The sequence below is a fragment of the Cetorhinus maximus genome, chromosome 16 (genome assembly GCF_964194155.1).
Source record: "Cetorhinus maximus chromosome 16, sCetMax3.hap1.1, whole genome shotgun sequence".
NCBI classification, from domain to species: Eukaryota; Metazoa; Chordata; class Chondrichthyes; order Lamniformes; family Cetorhinidae; genus Cetorhinus; species Cetorhinus maximus.
Window position 1 is genome coordinate 25,333,299 of NC_135894.1, and position 23,418 is coordinate 25,356,716.

At 45.6% G+C, this 23,418-nt stretch overlaps 1 protein-coding gene across 2 annotated transcripts in view; it reads right to left on the reverse strand.

Annotated features, from left to right (window-relative positions):
* The window catches only part of pir (pirin), a 108,303-nt gene that overhangs the window by 13,982 nt on the left and 70,903 nt on the right, over positions 1 to 23,418 (reverse strand). For both annotated transcript variants that reach the window (XM_078559528.1, XM_078559527.1), the window contains exons 6-8: positions 21,888 to 21,972; positions 11,605 to 11,649; positions 7,301 to 7,383 (exon numbers count right to left, since the gene is read on the reverse strand). In XM_078559528.1, coding sequence (XP_078415654.1) covers positions 7,301 to 7,383; positions 11,605 to 11,649; positions 21,888 to 21,972 — 213 coding nt within the window. The remainder of the gene's footprint in view (positions 1 to 7,300; positions 7,384 to 11,604; positions 11,650 to 21,887; positions 21,973 to 23,418) is intronic.

Consider the following 23,418-nt stretch of genomic DNA (forward strand, 5'->3'; position numbering starts at 1 on the left):
GGCATGCACAGGATTTGGTGGACACGTGCGCTAGTTGGTGGGCACGTGCGCTAGTTGGTGGGCACATGCGCTAGTTGGTGGGCACATGCGCTAGTCGGTGGGCATGTGCGGGAGTCGATGGGCACACGCAGATGTCAGTGGGCACGTGCGCTAGTTAGTGGGCTCGTGCGCTAGTTGGTGGGCATGTGCGGGAGTCGGCAGGACGCCCAGCAACAATTAACAGGCCTATTAAGTCCATTAAAGATCTAATTAAATGTTATTTTTTGCTGCCTGTCCACCTTATGATTGGTGGGCAGGCAAAAAGGCCAAGCGGCCTTTGCACTTTTCAGGGAACCTCATCCACGGGTGGGATGAGGTTTTCAACAGCAATTAAAAATAAAATATAAATTTTAACATTTCATTAATAACATGTCCCCACTCATGTGACAGAGTCACATGAGGGGACATGTTTTTCAACAACTTAAAATTGTTATTTTTAATTCTTAAACTCTTCATCTCCCTAAGGCAGCTCTGTGCCTCAGGGAGCTTTACCAGCACGCACCCACTCGCATGTGTGAAGTTCCCCGCTCGCCCTCCTCCCACCCCACCCCCCCCACCCCCCACCACAGGCAACGTTAAGCGCTGCCGTGTGCATCTCACGCTGGGCGGGCTTTAATTGGCCTGCCTGGCGTGAAATCGCGGTCCAGCCCTGATCACGGGCGGCATCCCGACTGCTCCCGCCCACCCCCACTGAGCCCGCCCGACGAGGGAAAAATCCTGGTCCATGTGTCTGAAGTGGGACTTGACCCGCAACCTTCTGACTCAGAAGCCAGACTGTTACCCACTAAGTCACGGTTGACAAGAGCAATAAGGTCAGGGGAACACAATCATCTCCATGTTTTCCTCTGTCATGGCCATATATCTGTTTCCTCATCACTGCTGGGTCAAAATGTTGGAACTCCCTGTTTAACAACACTGAGGGAGCATCATTAGCATGAGACCGGCAACAGTGCAAGAAGGCACTTCACCACCAGTTTCTCAGGTTAATGAATGATGGGATTTGGATGCTGGCCTTGTCAGAACCCATCACATCCTGAGAGTACCATTTTTAAAAAAGGGTTCTGAAAGCTTTCTGGTCAGTGGTGACTGCTGAGGAGAATGGAAAGGCTTGCACTAGAGATTTCACTAATTCATTTTTAAAGTTACATATATTTGATTGGAGTTCTGTTGGTCTGTTATGTTAAAATAAACCAGGGAAATCATTGCAAGGTCGGCACAGAGCTTGGAGAGAGTGCTGGGTGAATCACAATGGGAGCGAAAGTTGAGAATTTGGTGATAGGAATACAGTGGAGAGGGGGAATGCACTTTCTCATGTCCAACTCGAAAGGAGTGCAGCCAGGGAAGCTGAAGATTCTTGGATAACTTTCTTGGTTTAGCACCTAGATATCTTATATTTAGATGCTTTGGGCTGCATTTAGCGGAGCATCGGTGTAACCATCCCTGCCCCCCTCCCCCACCCAGCCAGAAAGTGCTCTGGCAGCTTGTCCTGCAGGATTTAACGATCAGAGGGGAATTAATTGCCTTGAGGCAGGAGGCCCTGCCTCTGAGAGCTGCTGGCCAATTAAATGTCTGGCAGCTCTCCAGTCCCGGCAGTGCCACTGGGGGCAGTGGCCACTGCTGGGACTACAACAGTCCCTGACTCTGAGGAGCTGGAGCAAGAGATGAGTTGGCTGAGAAAGGAGTGAGTGGTGGGGGAGGCAATGTTTTGTTATGGTGGGCTCTTGCCAGGGATAGGCTGGTAGACTCCAGTGAGGGGAGGAGCAGGCGGAGGGACTGTATAGACAGGACGGAGCTAGTGGGGAAGACCTGTGGAGCCCTCCAATGGGCATAGGGGGCTGATTAAAGAGGCACCCACCCTTGTCCACCAACAGCCTGCACAGGGAAAGCTACTGGGCTGGGTGTGGGCCTCTCCTGCCACTGGTTAAATCCAGCGGGGGCAAGATGAGGAGGCCCTTAAGTGGGCATTAATTGGCCCCTTAAGGGTCTCAATCGGCCCAAGGGCAGGCAGTCACCTAACACCTCACCCCAGCGCTGGTAAAATTGCAGGGGAGGCAGGTATGGGTGGCTAGACATGGGCACATTCTTGTTCGCTTATGCCTCCCCCACAACCCCACCTGCAAATCCACCACCATGGGGCCCGTATGATCCAACCCTTTGTGTTTAGTATCTCAATAATTCTTGTTATGGTTTAATAAATAATTTAGCCTTCAAGAAGTTTACTCTGAGGAGAAAATAGAAAAATAGCAGGCTATAGCTTAGAACTAGTGAGCAACAATTATACAAATCCCCTTATAACAAAGGAGTTTAGTTTAATTTTTAATTGGAATGGAGAGACATCTGCGACCCAGAGCTGACAATTCCTGCACCATGTGAGAATGAGAGGATGCTTCTTGTGTCCCGGGGGCCTATATTTACAGGAAGCGCCTCCAGCTGCTTGAACTCCTGCTCAGTTAGAGTCACTGCAAGACATTCGGGTGGCTGAATGTTTCCTGGATCACTGCTCCAGGAGGTGGTCATCCCACAGCCAGATAGCCTTCAGAATAGCCAGTGGGCACCACCTGTGAGGGTAGGAAGAGGCAGGCACTGGAGGAATCCTCTGGAAGTGCAGCACTATCAAACTGATATTCAGTATTGAGGAGGTGCAGAACATCCTGTGGGGGGTACAGGAAGAGCCAAAAGTCGTGGTCCATGGAACGACAATAGGGAGGAAAAGTGCTGAGGTCCCACAGTCAGAGTTTAAGGAGCTAGGGTGGAAGTTAAAAAGCAGGACCTTAAAGGTAGCGGTCTCTGGATTACTGCCACACTAGGGAGAGTAAAAATAGGAGGACATTGCAGGTTATTGTGTGGTTAGAGACAGGATTGGGACAGGATTTTCCCTCTGGGATGGGAAACGAAGGGCGGGATTATTTCCAGGTCCTGAATCCACCCCTGGGAAAACAACCACTTGTTGTGATTATCATAGGAGCGCCCCCCCCCCCCCCAACCCCCTTAATTAACAGTGGGCTGGAAGGCTAATCTACAGAACGGCCTATTGCTGCTACAGAGTCCAGTCAGGTAGAGAGGGCCTTTAGGCCTGCCCAGAGATCTGGCTCCCCCCCAGCCACCCCCCGACTGCAGGAACCTGGACAGTGACTGGAACATCCAACTCAGCCTCCTTTGATTGACCTCAACAGGCTCTTAACAAGCCTAGTCAGCTACCTGCCGTGTGCGGGCAGGTAGCCTTGCAGGCCCTGATCCCAGCCTCCACGAAGATAGCCTGGGGAACCAGCATGCCAACTGGTAGCTCCGGCCCACCTCCCATTCCTAGGCCCCGTGACAGTTCACAACCCTGTCCATGGTGTGGGAGATCCGATCCTGAGGATTTAAGACCAATTCTATGACAGGGAGGATTGGTACAAGATGGATGGGTTGCACCTGAACAGCATTGGAACGAGTGTGGAGATTAACTAGGGCTGTGGGGAGGATTTAAACTAATTCAGCAGGAGGTTGGACACCAAGAGCCGGATCGTCAAAGGTCTGGACAAGGTGTGAGCGGGATTTGAAAATCCCGATACTGGTGCCTCCGGAACACTTTGCAATTCTTGATGGCCAGTCGGGAAGAAACAGGAAATGCGGTTGCTCCCAATTAACAGTCCATTAAGTTCCTTAAGGAGCAGGTTTTTTTTTCCTTTCATGAGATGTGGGTATCACTGGCTGGGCCAGCATTTACTGCCCATCCCTAATTGCGCTAGAGAAGGTGGTGGTGAGCTGCCTTCTTGAACCGCTGCAGACAATGTGGTGTAGGTACACCCACAGTGCTGTTAGGGAGGGAATTTCAGGATTTTGACCCAGCGACAGTGAAGGAACGGCAATATATTTCCAAATCATAAAGGGGCCTGCTAAGGGGCTTGTGCATTCACGGATGGGATTTTTAATTTTTTTTGGCAAACTCGAATAGTTTGATGCACGTCACTACGCAGCTGTCAGGTTCGCATCGGGGTCAAAAAAAGTTTACTTGGCTTTGTGTAAAACAGAACTATGATGGGCAAAACTGCATTGGCATGAGCGTTGTACCTTAAATTGCATTTATGGACGCTTTCCACCATGTTTAATTTCCTAGCCCAGTAAAGAGTTGCCTGCATTCTCTGGCAAGGCAGTGGCAGGTCCCAACATGGCTGCTGCCAGCCTTTGCTGCTGGCACTGGGAGGCAAGTTGCACCTCGTGGAAGTGTTGGAGCCACTAAGTGGGCATTATGCCCGCTTCCTGCCCAATTGGGCTTTTTGCATTCAAAAATAGCATCATGACAGCAACAATATTGAGGTGTGGCGTTGGAACCTGGGATTGATTCAGGTGTTGGGTTCTCGACCCTGCATTGAAAACCTGGCCCCAAACTGTAGTGGTAAGATGTAGAAGCAAGGTGCACAGAGGACTGAAGAGAGATAGAGTTAGAAATACCACAGATTAAGGTGGGATTATAGAAAATACAAAGGGGTCTAAATTAGGTTTGGAGTGGATATTTGCAAATTCACAAAGTGTGATTTCTAAGCTGCATGAGCAGCAGGCAAAGTGGCCATGTGAGAACTTGATATCGCGGTGGTAACTGAGAGCGGGCTCAAAAAAAGGGGAGGATTAGATGCTTAATATTCCCAGGTACAAGGTATTCAGGAAAGAAAGGGAATGATACAGCGTTAGAAAGAGAAAATATCCTTGAGGGAAAGACAGAATCAATTTAGTTAGAGTTAAGAAACAATAAAACAGCCATTACACTACTTGGTGTATTTACTAGGCCATCAAATAGTGGGAAGGCTATAGAGGGGCAGATTTGCAAAGAAATTACTGAGAGATGCATGAACTATAGTGTAGTGATAATGGGGTCTTTAACTACCGCAATATTTTTCTTTAATTGTTCTTGGGATGTGAGCATTGCTGACAAGGCCAGCATTTATTGCTGATCACTAATTGCCCTTGGGAAGGTGGTGGTTTGTTGTCCTTGTCCTTCTAGGTGGTAGAGGTCACTCACGGGTTTGGAAGGTTATGTTGCAGGAGCCTTGATGAGTGCTGCAGTGCATTTTGTAGATGGTACACACTGCAGCCACTTTGCATCAATAGCGGAGGGAGTGAATGTATAAAGTGGTGGACAGGGTGCCAATCAATCAAGCTACACTTATCCAGGCAAGTGGAGGATATTCCATCACACACCTGATTTATGTCTTGTAGATGATGGACTGATTGAATGGAGCAATGATTATGTTAAGGGTAGACAAGGGGAAGAATTTCTGAAGTGTGTTTAGGGGAATTTTCATGATCAGTATGTTTCCTGGTCAATGAGGCATTGCTGGATTTAATCCTGGGAAACAAAGTGGGTCAAGTCAAGAATGTCACAGTTGGGGAGCACCTTGGCAATATTGATCATATTATTGTAATGTTTAGATTAATTATGGAGAACAATAAGGTGCAATCTAGAATTTTAAAAATAACGAGAGGAGGGCTAATTTCAGCAAATCGAGGGAGAATCTGGCCTGGGTAAATTGGAGTCAAACACTGGTAGGAAAAATGTACTGGAGCAATGGATGCCCTTTAAAGAGCAGATAGTTCGGGTACAGTCTAGATACATCCCCATAAGGAAAAGAGAGGACAGCCAAAGCCAGAGGTCCCTGGATGGTGAGGGATTTGGAAAGTAAGATGAAGCAGAAAAAAGAGGCATTAAACAGATTCAGGTGAATAATACAAGTGAGAACCTGGCTGAATATAGGAAGTTCAGAGGGGAAGTGAAAAAAGGAATGAGGGACAAATAGAGAATATGAGAATAGATATACATGAATGACTTGGACTTGGGGGTGGGGGGAGGGGTGGGGGGCGGCGGTACAGGCATAATTTTAAAATTTGTGGATGATATGAAACCTAGAAGTGTAGTAAACACTGGGGAGAATAGGAATAAACTTCAAGAGGACATAGACAGGCTTGTGGAATGGGTGGGCACATGGTTGATGAAATTCAATGCTGAGAAGTGTGAGGCAATATATTTTGGTAGGGGGAATGAAGAGACAAGGCAAGCTAACTGGTCCATGTTTAAAAGGGGTGCAAGAAGAGACCTGCTGGTCTTTGTGAACAAATCTTTGAAGGTGGCAGGATAGGTTAACAAAATAGTTCATGGTGAATGTGGGCTCCTGGGCTTTATAGAGGCAGGGGGTACAAAAGCTGGAAAATTAAGGTCAGCCTCTATAAATATCTAGTTCGACCCCAAATGGAAAATCGTGTCCAATTATGGGCACCACACTTTAGGAAGGACATGAGGGTTTTGAAGAGGGTACAGAAAATATCTTATAGAATGTTTCCAGGGATAAGAGATTACAGTTACCTACATAGATTGAAGAAGCTGGAGTTGTTCTCTTATAGTAGAAAAGGCTAAGAGGAGATTTGATGGAGGTGTTCAAAATCATGAAGGGTTTTGATACAGAAAACAAAGAGAAACTTTTTCCAACGGCTGACAGATTTACAACCAGTGGACACAAATTTAAGATGATTGGCAAAAGAATCAAATGTGACAAGGGGCAAAACCTTTTGCGTCAGCAGTGGCTCAGTTGGTAGTATTCTTGCCTCTAAATCACAAGGTTCTAGGTTCAATTCCACTCCAGGATTTGAGTGCAAAAGTCAAGGTGCCCACTCCAGTGCAGTACTGAGGGAGAGCTGCACTGCTGGAGGTGCCATCTTTTGGGATCGAAGGCCTGTCTGTCACCTCGGGTGGATGAAAAAGATTCCAGGGCTCTATTTCAAAGAAGAGCAGGGCAGCTATCTCCAGTGTTCTGGCCAATATTTATTCTTCAGTCAACATCACAAAAAGAAACAGATTACCTAGTGATTACTGCATTACTATTTGTAGGAGCTTGCTATGTGTAAATTGGCTGCCACATTTCCTACATTACAACAGTGACTACACTTCAAAAAGTACTTCAATGGCTATAAAGCACTTTGAGATGTCCTGTAGTTGCAAAAAGCGATATACAAGTGCAAGTCTTTCTTTTTCTTTTATGCAATGAGTGGTTAGGATTTGGGATGCACTGTCTGACTGGGTGATGCTTTCAGTTCCAATAGTCTCCTTCTAAGGAGAATTGAATAAATACTTAATGGGGGAAAAATTGCAGGGACATGGGGAAAGAGCAGGGAAATTGGACTAACTTTATTGCTTGTGGGAAGATCCAGTGCAGAATTGAAAGGCTGAATGGCATCCCCCTGCACAGTGCTACTCTATAATTCTATATGAAGTTTATCTAAAACATAATACCTTATTTTCCATTTGGACATTTTCTCCATCATCAATTATAGCTACGTGGTGAGGCTCAATTCTTCTCTGGTCCTTATCAGGGCCTATAAAATATCATTGTTTGTTTTTAAAAAGACAAATGTGTTGACAGAGATCCCCTCTATACCATCGCTGACCATTTTTTGGACCTTTTATTAAGTTCTCAAACCATAGGTGAAAATAGCTAATTCTTACAAAGGATATTGTGAAACAGTTTAATTGCCTGAGTGTTAAACTTACAGAGCTGTGGCAGCAGAAAGTACAAGGAGGTGTTCATCAGTGCCAATTGATTATTTTTTCTTGAAATCTGGAATTACACTGGGCGAGAAAGCGTCATTAAAGAAGGAGAGCTTCTCTGTGACACAATTCAATATGATTAATGGGGAAATATGAATTATCCTCATTAAAAAATTTTAAAAAGGCTTAAAAGGTGATTTGCAATGACTTACCATTGTCTCCCTAGGGAAACTTCTCAATCCTCAGTATAAGGAGCAATTATATCTTATTTAGCTTGGATAGAGGATTGGCTAACCAACAGAAAGCAGAGAATCGGGATAAATGGGTCTTTTTCTGGATGGCAAGCTGTAACTAGTGGGTTGCCACAGGGTTCGGTCCTTGGGCCCCAACTATTTACAATCTATCTTAATGACTTGGATTCAGGGATAGAAGGTACTATAGCTAAATTTGCAGATGACACCAAAATAGGTGGGAAAGTAAGTTGCAAGGAAGAAATAAGAAATTTACAAATGGATATGGGCAGGTTAGGTGAATGGGCCAAAATTTGGCAGATGGAGTTTAAAGTGGATAAGTGTAAGGTTATCCATTTTGGTCGGAAGAATAAAAAGGCGACTTATTATTTAAATGGAGAGAAACTTCAGAATGCTTCAGTGCAGAGGGATCTGGGTGTCCTCGTGCATGAATCTCTGAAAGCTAGTATGCAGGTACAGCAGCTAATAAGGAAGGCAAATTGAATTTTGGCATTTATTGCTAAAGGAATAGAGTATAAAAATAGGGAAGTGTTGTTGCAACTGTACAAGGCATTGGTGAGACCACACCTGGAGTACTGTGCACAGTTTTGGTCCCCTTACTTGAGGGAGAGTGTAGTTGCACTGGAGGCAGTTCAGAAGAGGTTCACTAGATTGATTCCAGGGTGGGGCTTGTCTTATGAGGAGAGATTGAGCAGTTTAGGCCTATACTCGCTAGAGTTTAGAAGGATGAGAGGAGATCTAATTGAGGTATATAAGATGCTAAAGGGGATATACAAAGTAGATGTGGAGCAGATGTTTCCCCTTCTGGGGCATTCTAGAATGAGAGGTCATGGTTTTAGGCTAAGGGGTAGTAGATTTAAATCAGAGATGAGGAGGAATTACTTTTCCCAAAGGCTCATGAATCTGTGGAATTCACTACCTCAGATTGCAGTGGATGCCGGGACGCTGAATAAATTTAAGGAGGAGATAGACAGATTTTTAATTAGTAACGGGTTGAAAGGTTATGGGGAGAGGGCGGGAAATTGGAGTTGAGACCAAAATGAGATCAGCCATGATCGTAATGAATGGCGGGGCAGGCTCGAGGGGCTGAATTGCCTACTCCTGCTCCTAGTTCTTACGTTCTTATGTTCTTATTTACTAATGTATAGCCATTTATAGCAGTTTGATGGAACACGCAGGAGTGCTCAGATTAATCTCACTTTCCACAGATTCCTGAAATTGCAGTCAATTGCATTGAAGATGGGTTTTGGTGCTTGCTCAGAATCGTGTGGTTGATGCCATAGTAACAATAGGACAAAATACAGTCAGGAAACTAACTTTCATAACAAGGTAATTATATGCATCATCTGAATGATCTCATTTTGGTTCAATATAAATGACGAGAACAATGGCAGAATATGACGAGTATAGGCTGTATTTGCAGCATGATTATCATAGTTGGCTTCATCAATTTAAAACAAAACGCTCTCCTACTCTCTCTTCTCTTTTCTCTTCATTTTGGCTTCCCTCACCACCTTGCATCTAAGGCTGGGTGCTTTGAGCGATTCCATCAATACCTCCGCAACTGGCCAACAGAGCGCAATTCAGACATGCGAGATGGGCTGCACCTCAGATAATGCCTAACTTGCAACCTTGCTACATGGTTCCATTTAATAGCCTGGCTAAGAATTTGACACCTGTCCAAAAACAGTCTGAGGAACAACCTGGACAAAAAAATTTGGTGATTTGAAATATATTATGCTGTCTATTATTTTAATTTGCATTATAATTACATTAATTATTAATTATTGTAATTAATATAAATCCACCTATATTTGGACAGATACATAAATTCCTGTTATCATTTCCAGCAGAAAAATGGTGGAAGAGACAGATGATGAGCCATCTGATAGAGGAGTTGGGAAAAGGGCAGTGTAACTCTAGCTGCTAATCCAGGCTGCTTTCTCTTACCTGTCGCCTTTAATCTTGCTCTAAGTCACAGCCTTTCTCCATTCACAAGACTAAGGCCGTGGATCCCCTGAACTTTCATCTTCTGTTCCCTCACCCTCCACATCCTTCCCATCTTGCACCTTTATTGCGTTGAAAGCAAGATCCAGCACATTGTTTTCTTGTCTATTTCATCCTTTGCATGATCTCCAAATGCTGAAGATCCTTTATCTACACCCCCTTTCAGTTTATAAATGACATGTTTTTAAATCCCGAGATGACAAGGTGACTTGTTAATTTTTCTCATCTTCTCTTTTGCTCTTTCCAAATATGGTGATGTCCTGAACAATGGAGCTTGGTCAACTTGGTTTCTTAATTAAAGAGCTGGATTTATAACTGGCAACTGGTTAAGAGTCGATTGGTGCCCACTTGTATTGCTGGACTATCTTGGGAGTGATGAATATGCTCCAAGATCAGAAAAATAATAAGAAATGACCGGCTTTCTTTCCCGTTCTTATTTTAGCGACATCTAAAATATGACAGGCATACAGGACATACAATAGCATTGAATCTCCTGTTGGTCTGAGAATACAGTTTTATAAGGGTACTACGTGATAATGATGGAACACAGAATGAGAGGCTGAAGTCATGAAATAAATGATGGATTCGCTTCAAGGTCAGGGTGCAATGAGAACCCTGGCTTCCTTTGATTGACAGGTTAATGAGGTTGTTGGAAATATGTGTGCACACTTTGTGGAGGGATCTGAAACACAGGACCTCTTTTCACCAGCGAACGAAGTACAGGAAACAAGTGTAAATAATCTTAATTGCAAAAATCTTTTTTTTACTTTAAGTTACTTTTTAATCATCTGCTGCAGCTCAGGAAGAAGCGGCAGTCAGGGTTAAATGTAGAATACACAGGTGGAATGACCTGATCAAATGGGGTAGAACAAATTTTGGATGATATAATCAATTTCATGATGATTAAGACAGAAGAGTGACAAAAATATGACAGAGGAGTGACTGAAATTGCGACATAAATGTGACAGAAATAGAAGAGTGACTGAAATAGGATAGAAAGAATGACAGAAAAAGTACAGGGGTAGCTGGAATTGTGACTGAACGTGTTACAAAAGGGTTACTGAAAGTGTGATGGAAGGATGACTGACTATGATGAAAAATGTGACAGATGAGTGACAGTAAGAGTGACAGGTGTTACTGGAAGTGTGATGGAAGTGTGACAGAAGACGGTTCCAGCCACTCTACAGTATATGAAAGTCCATTCTATTGTATGTATATCTGAGAGATGTGAATGCAAAAGTATTTGGTAAATTAATGTAAGTCAACAACGATGCTAATCTTCCTAGTTCAGAAAGGTTTGCAAGGTCTCTTTGGAGAACACAAGAAACATTTTGGAAGTGCTCTAGAGTTTTAGTAGAAAGCTCAAATTTAACAGCACTGGACATTCATTAGTTAACTCTCCATAGGCCAGCTGAAGTACTATTTTTACACTCCTCTGTCATTAAGGGGGTCAGAGGGGGCTTTATGAAATTAGCCTTTTTGCACATGCAGAGACATAAGGGTAGAACCAGTACTGGATTATTACTTGGCACCATTGTGTCAAGGCATTTTGTTCTAATTTATTATGCTTTGACTCATGATAGACTTGTCAAAGCAATTTTGAGTTTAACAACAAAACTTAATTTGACAGGACTTCAGTTTGTTTATCCTTTCAAGTGACACAGAAAAATCTAAGTTACAAGAGGGCACTTAAACACAATTAACAGGGTAAGAAAATACAATCAGAATGGTATTGAATGTACACTAAGGAGAAACAACATCAGCAGAGATTATATGAAGCAATTCCCTTACCCATATGGACATATCCTGCGAGTGTATAAATAAAAGCTGTCCAGCCTGAAAGAGGAAGGAGAAAACATTAAATTATGCTGTAGCTAAATTGAGCTTTATAAATATCAGTTTTTAAGTTTAATACTGGCACGTACAGTTTAAGTATTCCAGGAAGATTCTTTCATCAGAAGTAAAAATGAAGCTCAGAACAGTAAATTGTGCAGTGATTCCTGTGATAAAAATAATCTCATGAAGTATATATCATAGTCATCACTCCAAACCACAGGACCATCTGGCTTGGTATCCTATTCGAAAAGTTGGCTAACACTTCAGTAAGCCATTCTGGGAAATAACACATTGCCTCAAATCTCTCAAGAAGCAGAAAGCTCAATAATCTTACATCCTAAGGCATGCTGCCCAGCTCGGGAGATAAGGTGGGCAAATGAATTAAATTCTGCCCTGAGTTAAGCTTCTGGTAATCCTGCTACTTTTCCAATAGCAGTTAACATTATCTAAGGTTTAAAATAGATTCACACTGTGATACTCATGACGTGGGCCAGGCCATAAACAGGAAATATGTCAGGCACTGTTTGTATACAAACAACATACCAAAGGGCAGAAAAATCATGATTAACTTTAGCACATTTTTGAAGAATTTGGTTTAAATGAGAGCATTCATGGCATAATTATGGGAAGTGACTTAAAGAAGACAGCGAGAGAGCTGAAAACACAACTGAAGACAAACTATCACTAGTGTTGGTGCCTTAATAACATAAGGAAACATTCAACGAGAACCCAACGAATCCACTCCTCCCAACGCAATCTACACCACCATCAGAACTGGTTGACTTTCATTTACCTGGTTGTCCATTTGTGCTAAAAGTAAAACCACAAAAGGCCCAGGAGCATTGGAATCAAAGATTGGCAGGTAAAACAGTAAATGAGCAATGGGAGGTCTTCAAAGAGGAGATAGTTCAAGTACAGATTAGACACATTCCCATCAAGGGTAAAGGAAGAACATCCAAAGGTAGAGTTCACTGGATGATTAAAGATATAGAGATTAAAATGAGACAGAAAAAGGAGGCTTATGACAAATGTAAGGTTAATAGTACAGATGGGAATCGAGCAGAATTCAGATGGTGCAGAGTTCCACTAATTCTCTTTAGGGAAGGAAACTTACTGTCTTGGCCTACATGTGACTCCAGACCCACAGCAATGTGCTTGGCTCTTAACTGTCCTCTGAAATGCCTAGCAAGCCACTCTACTGTACCAAACCATGACAGAAAAGCCAAAAAAGAATAAAACTGGATAGACCACCAGGCATTGACCTAGGCACCAGAAACAACAACAGCATACCATGCCCAATCAATCCTGCAAAATCCTCCTCACTAACAGCTGGGCAATTGTGTCAAAATTGGGAGAGTTGTCCCACAGACTAGTGAAGCAATAGCTTCACAAAGTCATACTCACTGAATCATACCTTACAGACAATGTCCCAAATTCTTCCCTCAGTGTTCTTGGGTATGTCCTGTCCCACTGGCAGGACAGACCCAGCAGAGGTTGCAGCACAGTGGTATACAATCAGCAGGGAGTGGCCATGGAAGTTCTCAACATTGATTCCAGACCCCATGGAGTCTTATGGCAATAAGTCAAACATGGGCAAGAAAACCTCCTGCTGATTACCACCTACCACACCCTGACCAACACCCCCCACTCCCCCAACCCCTAAGCTGATCAATCAATGCTCCTCCATGTTGAACCCCAATTGGAAGAAGCATTGACGGTAGCAAGGGCACAGAATGTACTCTGAGTGGGGAACTTCAATATCCATCACCAAGCTGGCTCTGTAGCACCACACTGACTGAGCTGGTCGAGCCTTGAGGACATGGCTGCTAGACTGGGTCTGTGACAGGTGGTGGATCTGTCACAAATGCCATGACAGTATTTGTAGGAATTTCTAATGCACACTCCTTGTGAAGATAAAGTCCCATCTTCACACTGAGGATACCCTTCACCATGCTGTGTGGCACTATCACTGTACTAATTGGGGTAGATTCCAATCAGATCTAGCAACTCAAAACTGGGCATCCATGAAGTGTTGTGGGCCATCAGCAGCGACAGTGTTGTATTCAACCAAAATCTGTAACCTGATGGCCTGGCATATCCCTCACCCTATCATTACCTTCAGGCCATGAGATGAACTCTGGTTCAATGAGGAGTATAAGAGAGCATGCAATTGGCCATGTAGTTGGTAGTGAAGAGGAAAGCTATCGACTCCAGAATGATATCAATGGTTTGGTTGAATGGGTGGAGAAGTGGCAAATGGAATTCAATCTGGAAAAGTGTGAGGTAATGAATTTGGGGAGGGCAAACAAAGCGAGGGAAACCTCAATAAATGGAAAGTTATTGAGAGGGGTTGAGGAAGTGAGAGGCCTTGGTGTGCATTTTTCCACTGGTTCTTGAAGGTAGCAGGACAGGTGGACAAGGTGGTCAAGATAGCGTATGGAATGCTTCCCTTTATTGGGCGAGGTATTGAATACAAAAGCAGGGATGTAATGATGGAACTGTATAAAACACTGGTTAGGCCACAGCTGAAATTTTGTGTACAGTTCTGGTCACCACATTACAGGTAGAACATAATTGCTCCGGAGAGAGTGCAGAGGAGATTTACAAGAAAGTTACCAGGGCTTGAGAATTGCAGCTATGGGGAGAGATTGGGTAGGCTGGGGCTGTTTTCCTTAGAACTGAGGAGGCTGAGGGGTGACCTAATTGAGATGTACAAAATTATGAGGGGCAAGATAGGGCAGGAAAGTTTTATTTCCCCTAGCTGAGGGGCCAATTACCAGGGGGCATAAATTTAAGGAGATTGGTAGAAGGATTAGAGGGGACATGAGGAAAAACTTTTTCACCCAGAGGGTGGTGGGTGTCTGGGATTCACTGCCTGAGTTGGTGGTTGAGACTGAAACACTCAAGTCATTTAAAAGTTACCTGGATCTGCATCTGAAGTGCTGGAACCTGCAAGGACTGGGACCAGGTGCTGGAAAGTGGAATTAAAATGAGCGGCTAGGTTCTTTTTTCTCTTTTTTGGCCAGCAGAGACAAGATGGGCTGAACGGCCTCTTTCTGCACTGTAGCTTTTCTATGGTTCTAGGAGCAGCACTAGGCATACTGAGATATGAGGTGTCAATCTATCGATGCTACAATACAGGGCTACTTTCATGATGAGCAGCGGAATCAGCATGCAATATGAAGAGTTAAGTGATCCCATAACCAATGGATCAGATCAAAGCTCTGTAGTACTGCTGTATCCAATCGTGAATGATGATGGATAATTAAACAAATAGCTGGAGGAGGAGCCTCCACAAATATCCCCATCCTCAATGATGTGTGAACCCAGCAAATCAGTGCAAGGCTGAAACATTTGCTACCGTCTTTAGCCAGAGTTGTCTAGTGGATGATCCATCTCAGCTTCTTCCTGAGGTCTCCAACATCACAGATATCAGTTTTCAGCCAATTCAATTCACTCTACGTGATATCAAGGAATGGTTGAAGGCACTGGATATTGCCAAGGCTATGGGCCCTGACAACATCCCAGCAGGAGTATGGAAGACTTGTGCTCCAGAACTAGCCATGTCCCTATGAAGCTGCTCCAGTACAGCTACAACACTGGCATCTACCCAACAATGTAGAAAATTGTCCATGTCCGGTCCACAAACAGCAGGACAAATCCAATCTGACCAATTACTGCTCCATTAGTTTACTTTCGATCATCAGGAAAGTGAAAGTTGTCAGTGCTCTGAGGTGGCACTTACACAGCAATAACCTGCTCACCAATGTTCAGTTTGGGTTCTGCCAGGGCCACTCAGCACCTGCCCTCATTGCAGCCTTGAGCTAAACACGGACAAAACAGCTAAATTCAAGAGGTGAGGTGAGAGTGACTGCCAATAACATTAGCGCAGTATTTGATCGAGTGCAACATCAAGGAGCCCTAGTAAAGTTGAAATAATGGGAATCAGAGGGAAAACTCTCCACCGGTCGGAGCCATACCTGGCACAAAGGAAGGTGGCTGTGGTTGTTGAAGGCCAGTCATCTCAGCCCCAGGACTTCACTGCAAGAGTTTCCTAGGGAAATGGCCTAGGATCAACCTTGTCAGCTGCTCCATCAATGACCTTCCCTCAACCTAAGTTCAGAATTGTGGCGCTCATTAATGATTGCATAATGTTGAGCACCATTTTTGCCCCCATAGGTACTGAAACAGCCCATATTCAGCAAGACCTGGACAACATTCTGGGCTGAGAAGTGGCAAGTAACATTCGTGCCACACAGGTGCCAGGCAACAACCATCTCCAACAAATGAGAATCTAACCATCTTCCCTTGACATTCAATGGCATTACCATCACTGAACATCAACACCATTACGATTGAACAGAAACTGAACTGATTGAGCAGCCATATAAATACTGTGGCTCAAGAGCAGGTCAGAGGCTGGGAATTTTGTGTTGAGCAAATGACCTCCTGACTCCCCAAAATCTGTCCACCATTTACAAAGCACAAGTCAGGAGTGTGTTGGAATACTCTCTCTTGTCTAAGGGATGGAAAGCAGAGAAATGGTGAACGTTTGATTTTTAAACCGGAGGGAAATATTCAGTGGTGTTCCCCTGCATACGGTGTTAAAACCATCGCTCTTTTTAATATATTTTAATAACATGGACATGGGGAGGAATCATCCCAGATTTGCACTAAGTGTGGTAGCGAATGGGAATAAGGACATTTTACTTGCAGGCCACAATGGAGGCTTTTCTGCCGTATTGTCCCAATCCCGCCTCCTTAATTATGCTTCCCGGGAAACATGCTGTTTCGATGGCGGATGGCCTCTCATTTGCCCACCATGCCATCACCTCGCCGCTTCATCACACCGGGCACCATATTTAAAGTGTAGCCTTGTGAACACCTCTCAATGCTTCCAGTCCATGACCGCTGCACAAAAGACATGGCTCTGGAAGGCAAGAAGACTCCAGCCCCCCAGTTTAATGATGTGTCCCTCGAATGCCTTTTGGACGCTGTGGAGGCCTGACATGAAGTCCTCTACTCCCGCTCTGGCTGCAGGAGGGGCAGCAACATCACCAATCCAGCACAGGAGGCAGTGGCAGTGCCAACACCCTACAAAAGAGGACAGCCACCCAGTGCAGAAAGAGGGTGAATGATCTCCTCCGTTCTGCCAGGGTAAATCTCTCTTCTCATCATTCTCAACTCACACAGTCACAAGCCCATCACACACCCACAGGGTTCTCACACGTCAAGCGACGACACCACTAACTCTCACACACACCCTCACATCCCCATCAGACTCATATCCTCTGGAGCTCGCATCCTCATCCCGTCCATGACTCTGCTCACCACACAAACATTCCACACAGTGCTATGTGTCCTGCTCACACTTTCTCCATCTGTTTTCATGCAGGGCAAGCTGGCTCACAACAGCAGGGAGAGGTCCCAAATCGGGTGTAGAGGGGCCCACATTAGGCCCCGCACTCACTTTGAGGAGAGTGCCATCGTGCTGACTGGTGAGGACATGGACCATGCCTGTGGGGACAGTGAGGTCGGCAGCGATCACCCACCTGAGGGTCCTGCACATCATTCCAACTGTGAGTGCACTCTCTCCTTTTGACTCTGCTGCCATGTACTAATTACCGCTACTTTGATTCACAGGGAGCTCTGCCAAGCAGCCGACACCCTCAGCCAGCCAGTCCCTTAGCTCCATCCACGTCCTCACCTCCAGCCAAGAGGACACCTCCTCCATTGAAGAGCTGGAAATAAGCAGCTTGGAAGTCCTGTCACAGTGCTTTCCCACATCCTCTCTCAGTGCAGAGACACACACCTCAGTGGGACCTAGATCTAGAGAAGGCTCGGGTTCACAATCTAGTGGTCACCACATGGACACGTATCCGGCAAGTTCAGCCGAGCTCCCCGGCACTCGGAGGACTATTGGGGAAGAGGCATCTGTGAGGTCTGAGTCAGATGATGAGCCTCCGGATTCAACCTTTCAACTCATCGTGGAGAGTTAGCAGAAGGCGGGGGGACATCATGCAGAGCTGTTGGAAGCCCTCAACAGAGCGGCACACAAGTCGGAGGAGTGCGCCCGCCTGCTGTCTGATGAAGTGGTGCCCACATGTGCACATTTGGAGATCTCCATGGGGAGGATGGCGGACACCATGGAGACGCTGGTCCAGCAGAACACAGAGATGTGCGTAGACCTGCACTCCATCGCGGGAGCCGTGGGTGAGTTCCTGCAGTGGCAATGTGAGAGGGAAACGGGGCACCTCGACATCCCCCCAGGTGCTCCTTCCCCTCAAGGAGTCAGGCCGGGCCCCCAGGCACCCGAAGGGAGGAGAAGCAGCAGCTAAACACCCCTGGGTCATCTTCTCAGGAATCTCAGAGGCTGTCCTCTCCCTCTGAATCCCCTTTGCCAGTGACCCCCACAACCTCGTCCTCTGTCACCATAGGCAGAGCACAGGAGGACAGACAAAGCAAGCTGGGGCCCCAAGGCCTCGGCTCTCCAAAGGACCCACATTAAAGTCATCAGAGGCAACAGGGCCAACCATTGCACAGGCTGTCTCCACCCCTGATACGGATATCAGGGCAGCACCTAGAAGTCTAAGGCATTCAAAAATTAAGAAATTCTGATCACAGTTGGTTGCATGGGTGAACACTTTTTGTCACTTTACAAGCTGAAAGTGTGTTCACTTTCACTGACAGGCTTTGTGAGTTCTTTTCCTGCATCCCCCCACCTGGCACTAGCATTTCAGCTGCACACAGCCGGCCCATGAGTGATTCTAGAGGGAGAAGTGTGTGTATGGCAGGGCCTTTCGGAGCCTCATGCAAGCACTGTCCCACACACACGGATCCTTCCTCCATCACAGTCATCTCAATGTCCTGAGCATTTTCAATGCTGTCTACTGGGGTTCATTTTCAGTTGACCATCTGAGCTGACCTGCATCTCCGCCCACCCACTTATTACATTCCCATGCAGCACCTGTCTTGCCCAACACAGCCCTCATTTCACTTTTGACTTAGCGAGCGTGGTGCGGCCAACATTTTTCATGCAGTTTCCCTGTCCTTTCCCCTCCCCTGGTCACCATTTCCTTTCCTCCATCCCTGTCAAACCCCCTGGCATCACCTTCCACCTCCCCACCGTCACTTACCAACCCGAACCCTTTTCTTTCAGGGATGTCCAGGTGAACGTTTACTTTCCCTTCTTCCCAGAAAATCCCACCCCCATTCCACATTCACCTCCCCGACCTCCTCCTTCCCACTCCCAGGGTCCATGTCTGCCTCCGAGTCCCCACAAATCACTCTCGCCGTCCCTTCTACCGATACTGTTGCACGCTCGCCCTCCCATCCTGCCACCTCACTCTGCCCTCGGTCATTCTCACCATTCCCTCCTAACATGCCCACCCTCAATTTGCTCCCCAGAACGCAGTCATGGACTCAACAGAGCCCACCCTCACACGTTCACCTGGATATCCCCCTCTGGATTCCTTCACCCTTTGGAACTCCTCCTCCCCCACCGGACTCCCCCCACCTCTTAGAACACCTTCCCCCACCCCCTGACAATGGACTGCCCCCCCCCCCCACCCCTACTCAGTCCTTTCCCCTTCCTGAGTCCTTCATCCACCCTTACTTCTTCCACCACCCTTACTCCTTCCCCATCCTGACTCCTTCATCCACCCTTACTTCTTCCACCACCCTTACTCCTTCCCCATCCTGACTCCTTCATCCACCCTTACTTCTTCCGCCACCCTTACTCCTTCCCCTCTCCGGACTCCTTCATCCACCCTTACTCCTTCCCCTCTCCGGACTCCTTCCTCCAGCCTTACCTCTTCCTCCAGCATTACTCCTTCCCCCTTCCTGAATCCTTCCTCCACCCTTACTTCTTCCCCTCTCCAGACTCCTTCCTCCCCTGAACTCCTTTTCCTCTCTGCACTCCTTCCCTTCTCCAAACTCTTACACCTTACACCCGCCCCTTACACCTATCTCCCTGCAGTATTTTGCTCATTCTTCTGACCTTGATAAGACTGCCATACATATTGAATGTCTTTCAGCTTGCTAACCTCATCTTGTGAGATGGGTTCCTGGCATTATCCTCCCTTATGATGTCTTTCTCTGACAGCTGGAGGTTTCTGCCTCCTGGTGCAAAGAGAATGTCTCTCTCCCTGCCTATAAGAAAATGTCCCTTCCCTCTGCCCACCAAAGCCTCCATGGCAGCATCAGAGAAGCATGGTAAGCTCACAGTACTCACTCCAGCTGTTTTCGTTGTCTGCAGCAAGAGTGCATTGCCCCTTTAAGTGCTGCTGCCTGACTTTAAGTGGAGACAGGGGTACCCAATATTTGCTGCCCCCCTCTACCCAACCTGCTACCGACAGATGTTCATCGGTTGCTTTTTTAAAATTCATTTGTGGGATGTGGGCTCCGCTGGCTGGGCCAGCATCTATTGCCCATCCCTAGTTGACGTTGAGAAGGTAGTGGTGAGCTGCCCTCTTGAATCGCTGCAGTCCCTGTGGTGTGGGTACACTGAAGGAACGGTGTTATATTTCCAAGTCAGGATGGTGAGTGACTTGGAGGGGAACTTCTAGGTTGTGGTTTTCCCATCTATCTGCTGCCCTTGTCCTTCTAGATGGTATTGGTTGTGGGTCTGGAAGGTGCAGTTTAAGGAGCCTTGATGAATTCCTGCAGTGCATCTTGTAGGTGGTATACACTGCTGCTACTGTGCTTCGGTGATGGAGGGAGTGAATGTTTGTGGATGTGGTGCCAATCAAGCGGGCTGCTTTGTCCTGGATTGTGTCCAGCTCCTTGAGTGTTGTGGGAGCTGCGCTCATCCAGGCCAGTGGAGAGTATCCCATTGCACTCCTGACTTGTGCCTTGTAGATGGTCAACAGGCTTTGGGAGTCAGGAGGTGAGTTACTCATGTCAGGATTCCTAGCCTCTGACCTGCTCTTGTAGCCACAGTATTTATATGGCTAGTCCAGTTCAGTTTCTGGTCAATGGTAACCTCCAGGATGTTGATAGTGGAGAATTCAGTGATGGTAATACCATTGAACAAAAAGGGGCGATGGTTGGATTCTCTCTTGTTGAGGATGGACATTGCCTGACACTTGTATGGTGCGAATGTTACTTGCCACTTGTCAGCCCAAGCCTGGATATTGTCCAGGTCTTGCTACATGATAATCAGCAGAGCAACACCACTATTAAGTGCTGCCTGGGACAACACCCATTGGCATATGTGCTATGGGCACAGCACCAAACTCGTACCTATTTTGAAGCCAGATTAAACTTCTTGGCAGCTGTTTCACTCCAAGCTGGAATTTACCACTTACATGTTGCTGGAAAATTATACATGGCCCAGAAAGTCAGACAGCACATGAAGCTGAACCTTCATTTAAACCAGAATGGAAAATGGGTCTATAAATACACCACATGGTGAGATGATGCAAGATGATTCCTTGCATCAAACAAATAAGAACCCGTGTCTTGATCCATGTTTACACTGGGATTCCCGCATTAATGAGAATAGGATGAATTACCCATTGAATGTGAATGACACAAGAGTGGAAATCGATATTAAACACCAAGGTAACTTTGCATACCATGCATTTAATAATCAAGAATTCTCAATGCAGGGCTTCAAGGTTCATTTAGTATTCACACTTCATTAATTAGAGTACTGCTGATAAATTTGGTTTCCTTCTTTAAGGAGGGATATACATGCATTGGAGGCAGCTGGTTCACTACGTTGATTCTTGGAAAGAAGGGTCGTCTAAGAAAAAATGCTGAGCAGGCTGGGCCTGTACTCATTGGAGTTTAGAAGAATGAGAGGTGATCTTATTGAAACTTATAACATTCTGAGGGGGCTTGACAGGATAGATGCTAAGTGGATGTTTCCCCTTGTGGGTAAATCTAGAACTAGGGTGCACAGTTTAAAAATAAGCCTCTCCCATTTACTACCGAATTAAGGAGGAATTTCTTCTCCCAGATGGTAATTTAATCTTTATAATTCTCTTCCCCAGAGAGGCAATTGAATATTTTCAATGCAGAGTTGGATTTTTGATTGATAAGGAAGTCAAGGGTTATGGGGGGACAGGCAGGAAAGTGGAGTTAAGGCCACAATTGGATTAGCAATGATCTTATTGAATGGTGCAGCAGGCTCAAAGGGCCTTATGTTCCTAAGAATGCTGAAATGAAAGATTTGTTTGGCCTACAGTTCATTGCACTGGAATATCAGGTAACTGAATTTAATCAAGACTCACCTTTAGGAACAGGTTGTATATGTCTGGCTCCTTTTTCCAGTGTAAAGTCCAAGTACATCATTGGGGTGTGGGTGTAGACCTGTGACTGGAAAACAAAGGAAGAACGATTTATGTCTGTGAAAATGTTGTCTTATTTGTATTGTAACCTAGTACATGTCAATGTAGGCAAAACTTGTAATTGTGTAATCATCGGAGTCTTTAACTCTTGATCAAGGTGAATTGAAGAATGACTCACACAATCCTTACACACCAAAACGTGAACAAAAACAGAACAAAAGTAACATTAAATGAGAGCTAACTCTTCATGCATGTAATAAATGGAGCAGGAATTGTTATTGTTTTTATAACTTTGCATTCTTGTCCCTTGTCTGAGGATTTAGAGGAAGACTGACAACCTGACAGTGGCATTTTCATCGCATTTGTAAATGTGTGCTCATCCCTTCAAGTATAGAGTGAAGAAGTGGAAGGATTTGCAGGCTGATTAATTTAGGATAGAAGCAAGCTCTCATGCTATATAGTTTAGCAACACTGATGTTAGCACGATTATACCAGAGAGCAAATGCTGAGAGAAGGAAGTCTTCAGTTGGCAGAGCTACCTATTGGGTATAGTGCCCATCCCTATTTCCACAGCTGATTAGTATCTTCTCTATGTACAGTCTCCTCCCTTCAACCACATCCCAAGATGTGGTACTCATTATATATGAAGGTTAAAAGACAGCACAGATTTTGCAGGATTCATACCCAGCAGCTTTTGGCTCTTATAAGGCCCATTGAGTGAGCCTGCCAGCTCCCTACTACATGGGACACCAGAGTTTGTAGAGTGCTGTGAGTATGTTAAATGGTTCAAGTGTGCTTTGTATTTCTTTGCGTAGTTACACACCTTTGTGTCATCATATTCTTTGTAGGACACATTAAAAAAACTAATGAACTTTTAAAAAGACAGCCTCCTGCTTCAATACTAGAAAATAAAGCCCCCCAACAATAAACACTAAAAATAATGAGAAAAACTGAAAGACTCACTATAACAACAAAATGACGGCCTGAATTTTTAATCAGGGATGGGCAACCAAAAACGGGGGTTTTAGACAGGCCCACTGGGATTTTGAAAGCTTCAGCCAATCAAAGGCCAAGGAGCAGGCTCGCCATTCAATCATGGTTGTTTTTAATAATGGCATGGCTGTCTGGCCATGATCCTGGAGGGGAAACCCCTCCAAGGGGATGGCCACCAGCTATAGCTGTGGCCCAGCAGCCATTACTGGATGCAGGGCAGGTCCCTCGCGTGATTTGTCGTGTCCTCCCCATCCCCAGCACCGCCCCCCGCTACCCTCCCACTTCCCCACTTTCCGCCCTGAGCCCAGCATGTGGGCCTGGACATGTTCCAGTTTTACGTGGGATGCCGACTAGAGATCCCAGTCGGCGCAGAAATGAGGCCTTTATAGGCCCCTTAATTACATTTCATTAATGGCAATTGGCTGCCTGGTGCTTCCTGGCGAGCGGCCGACCTGACCCTGAGCCAGCCTCTTTAAAAATG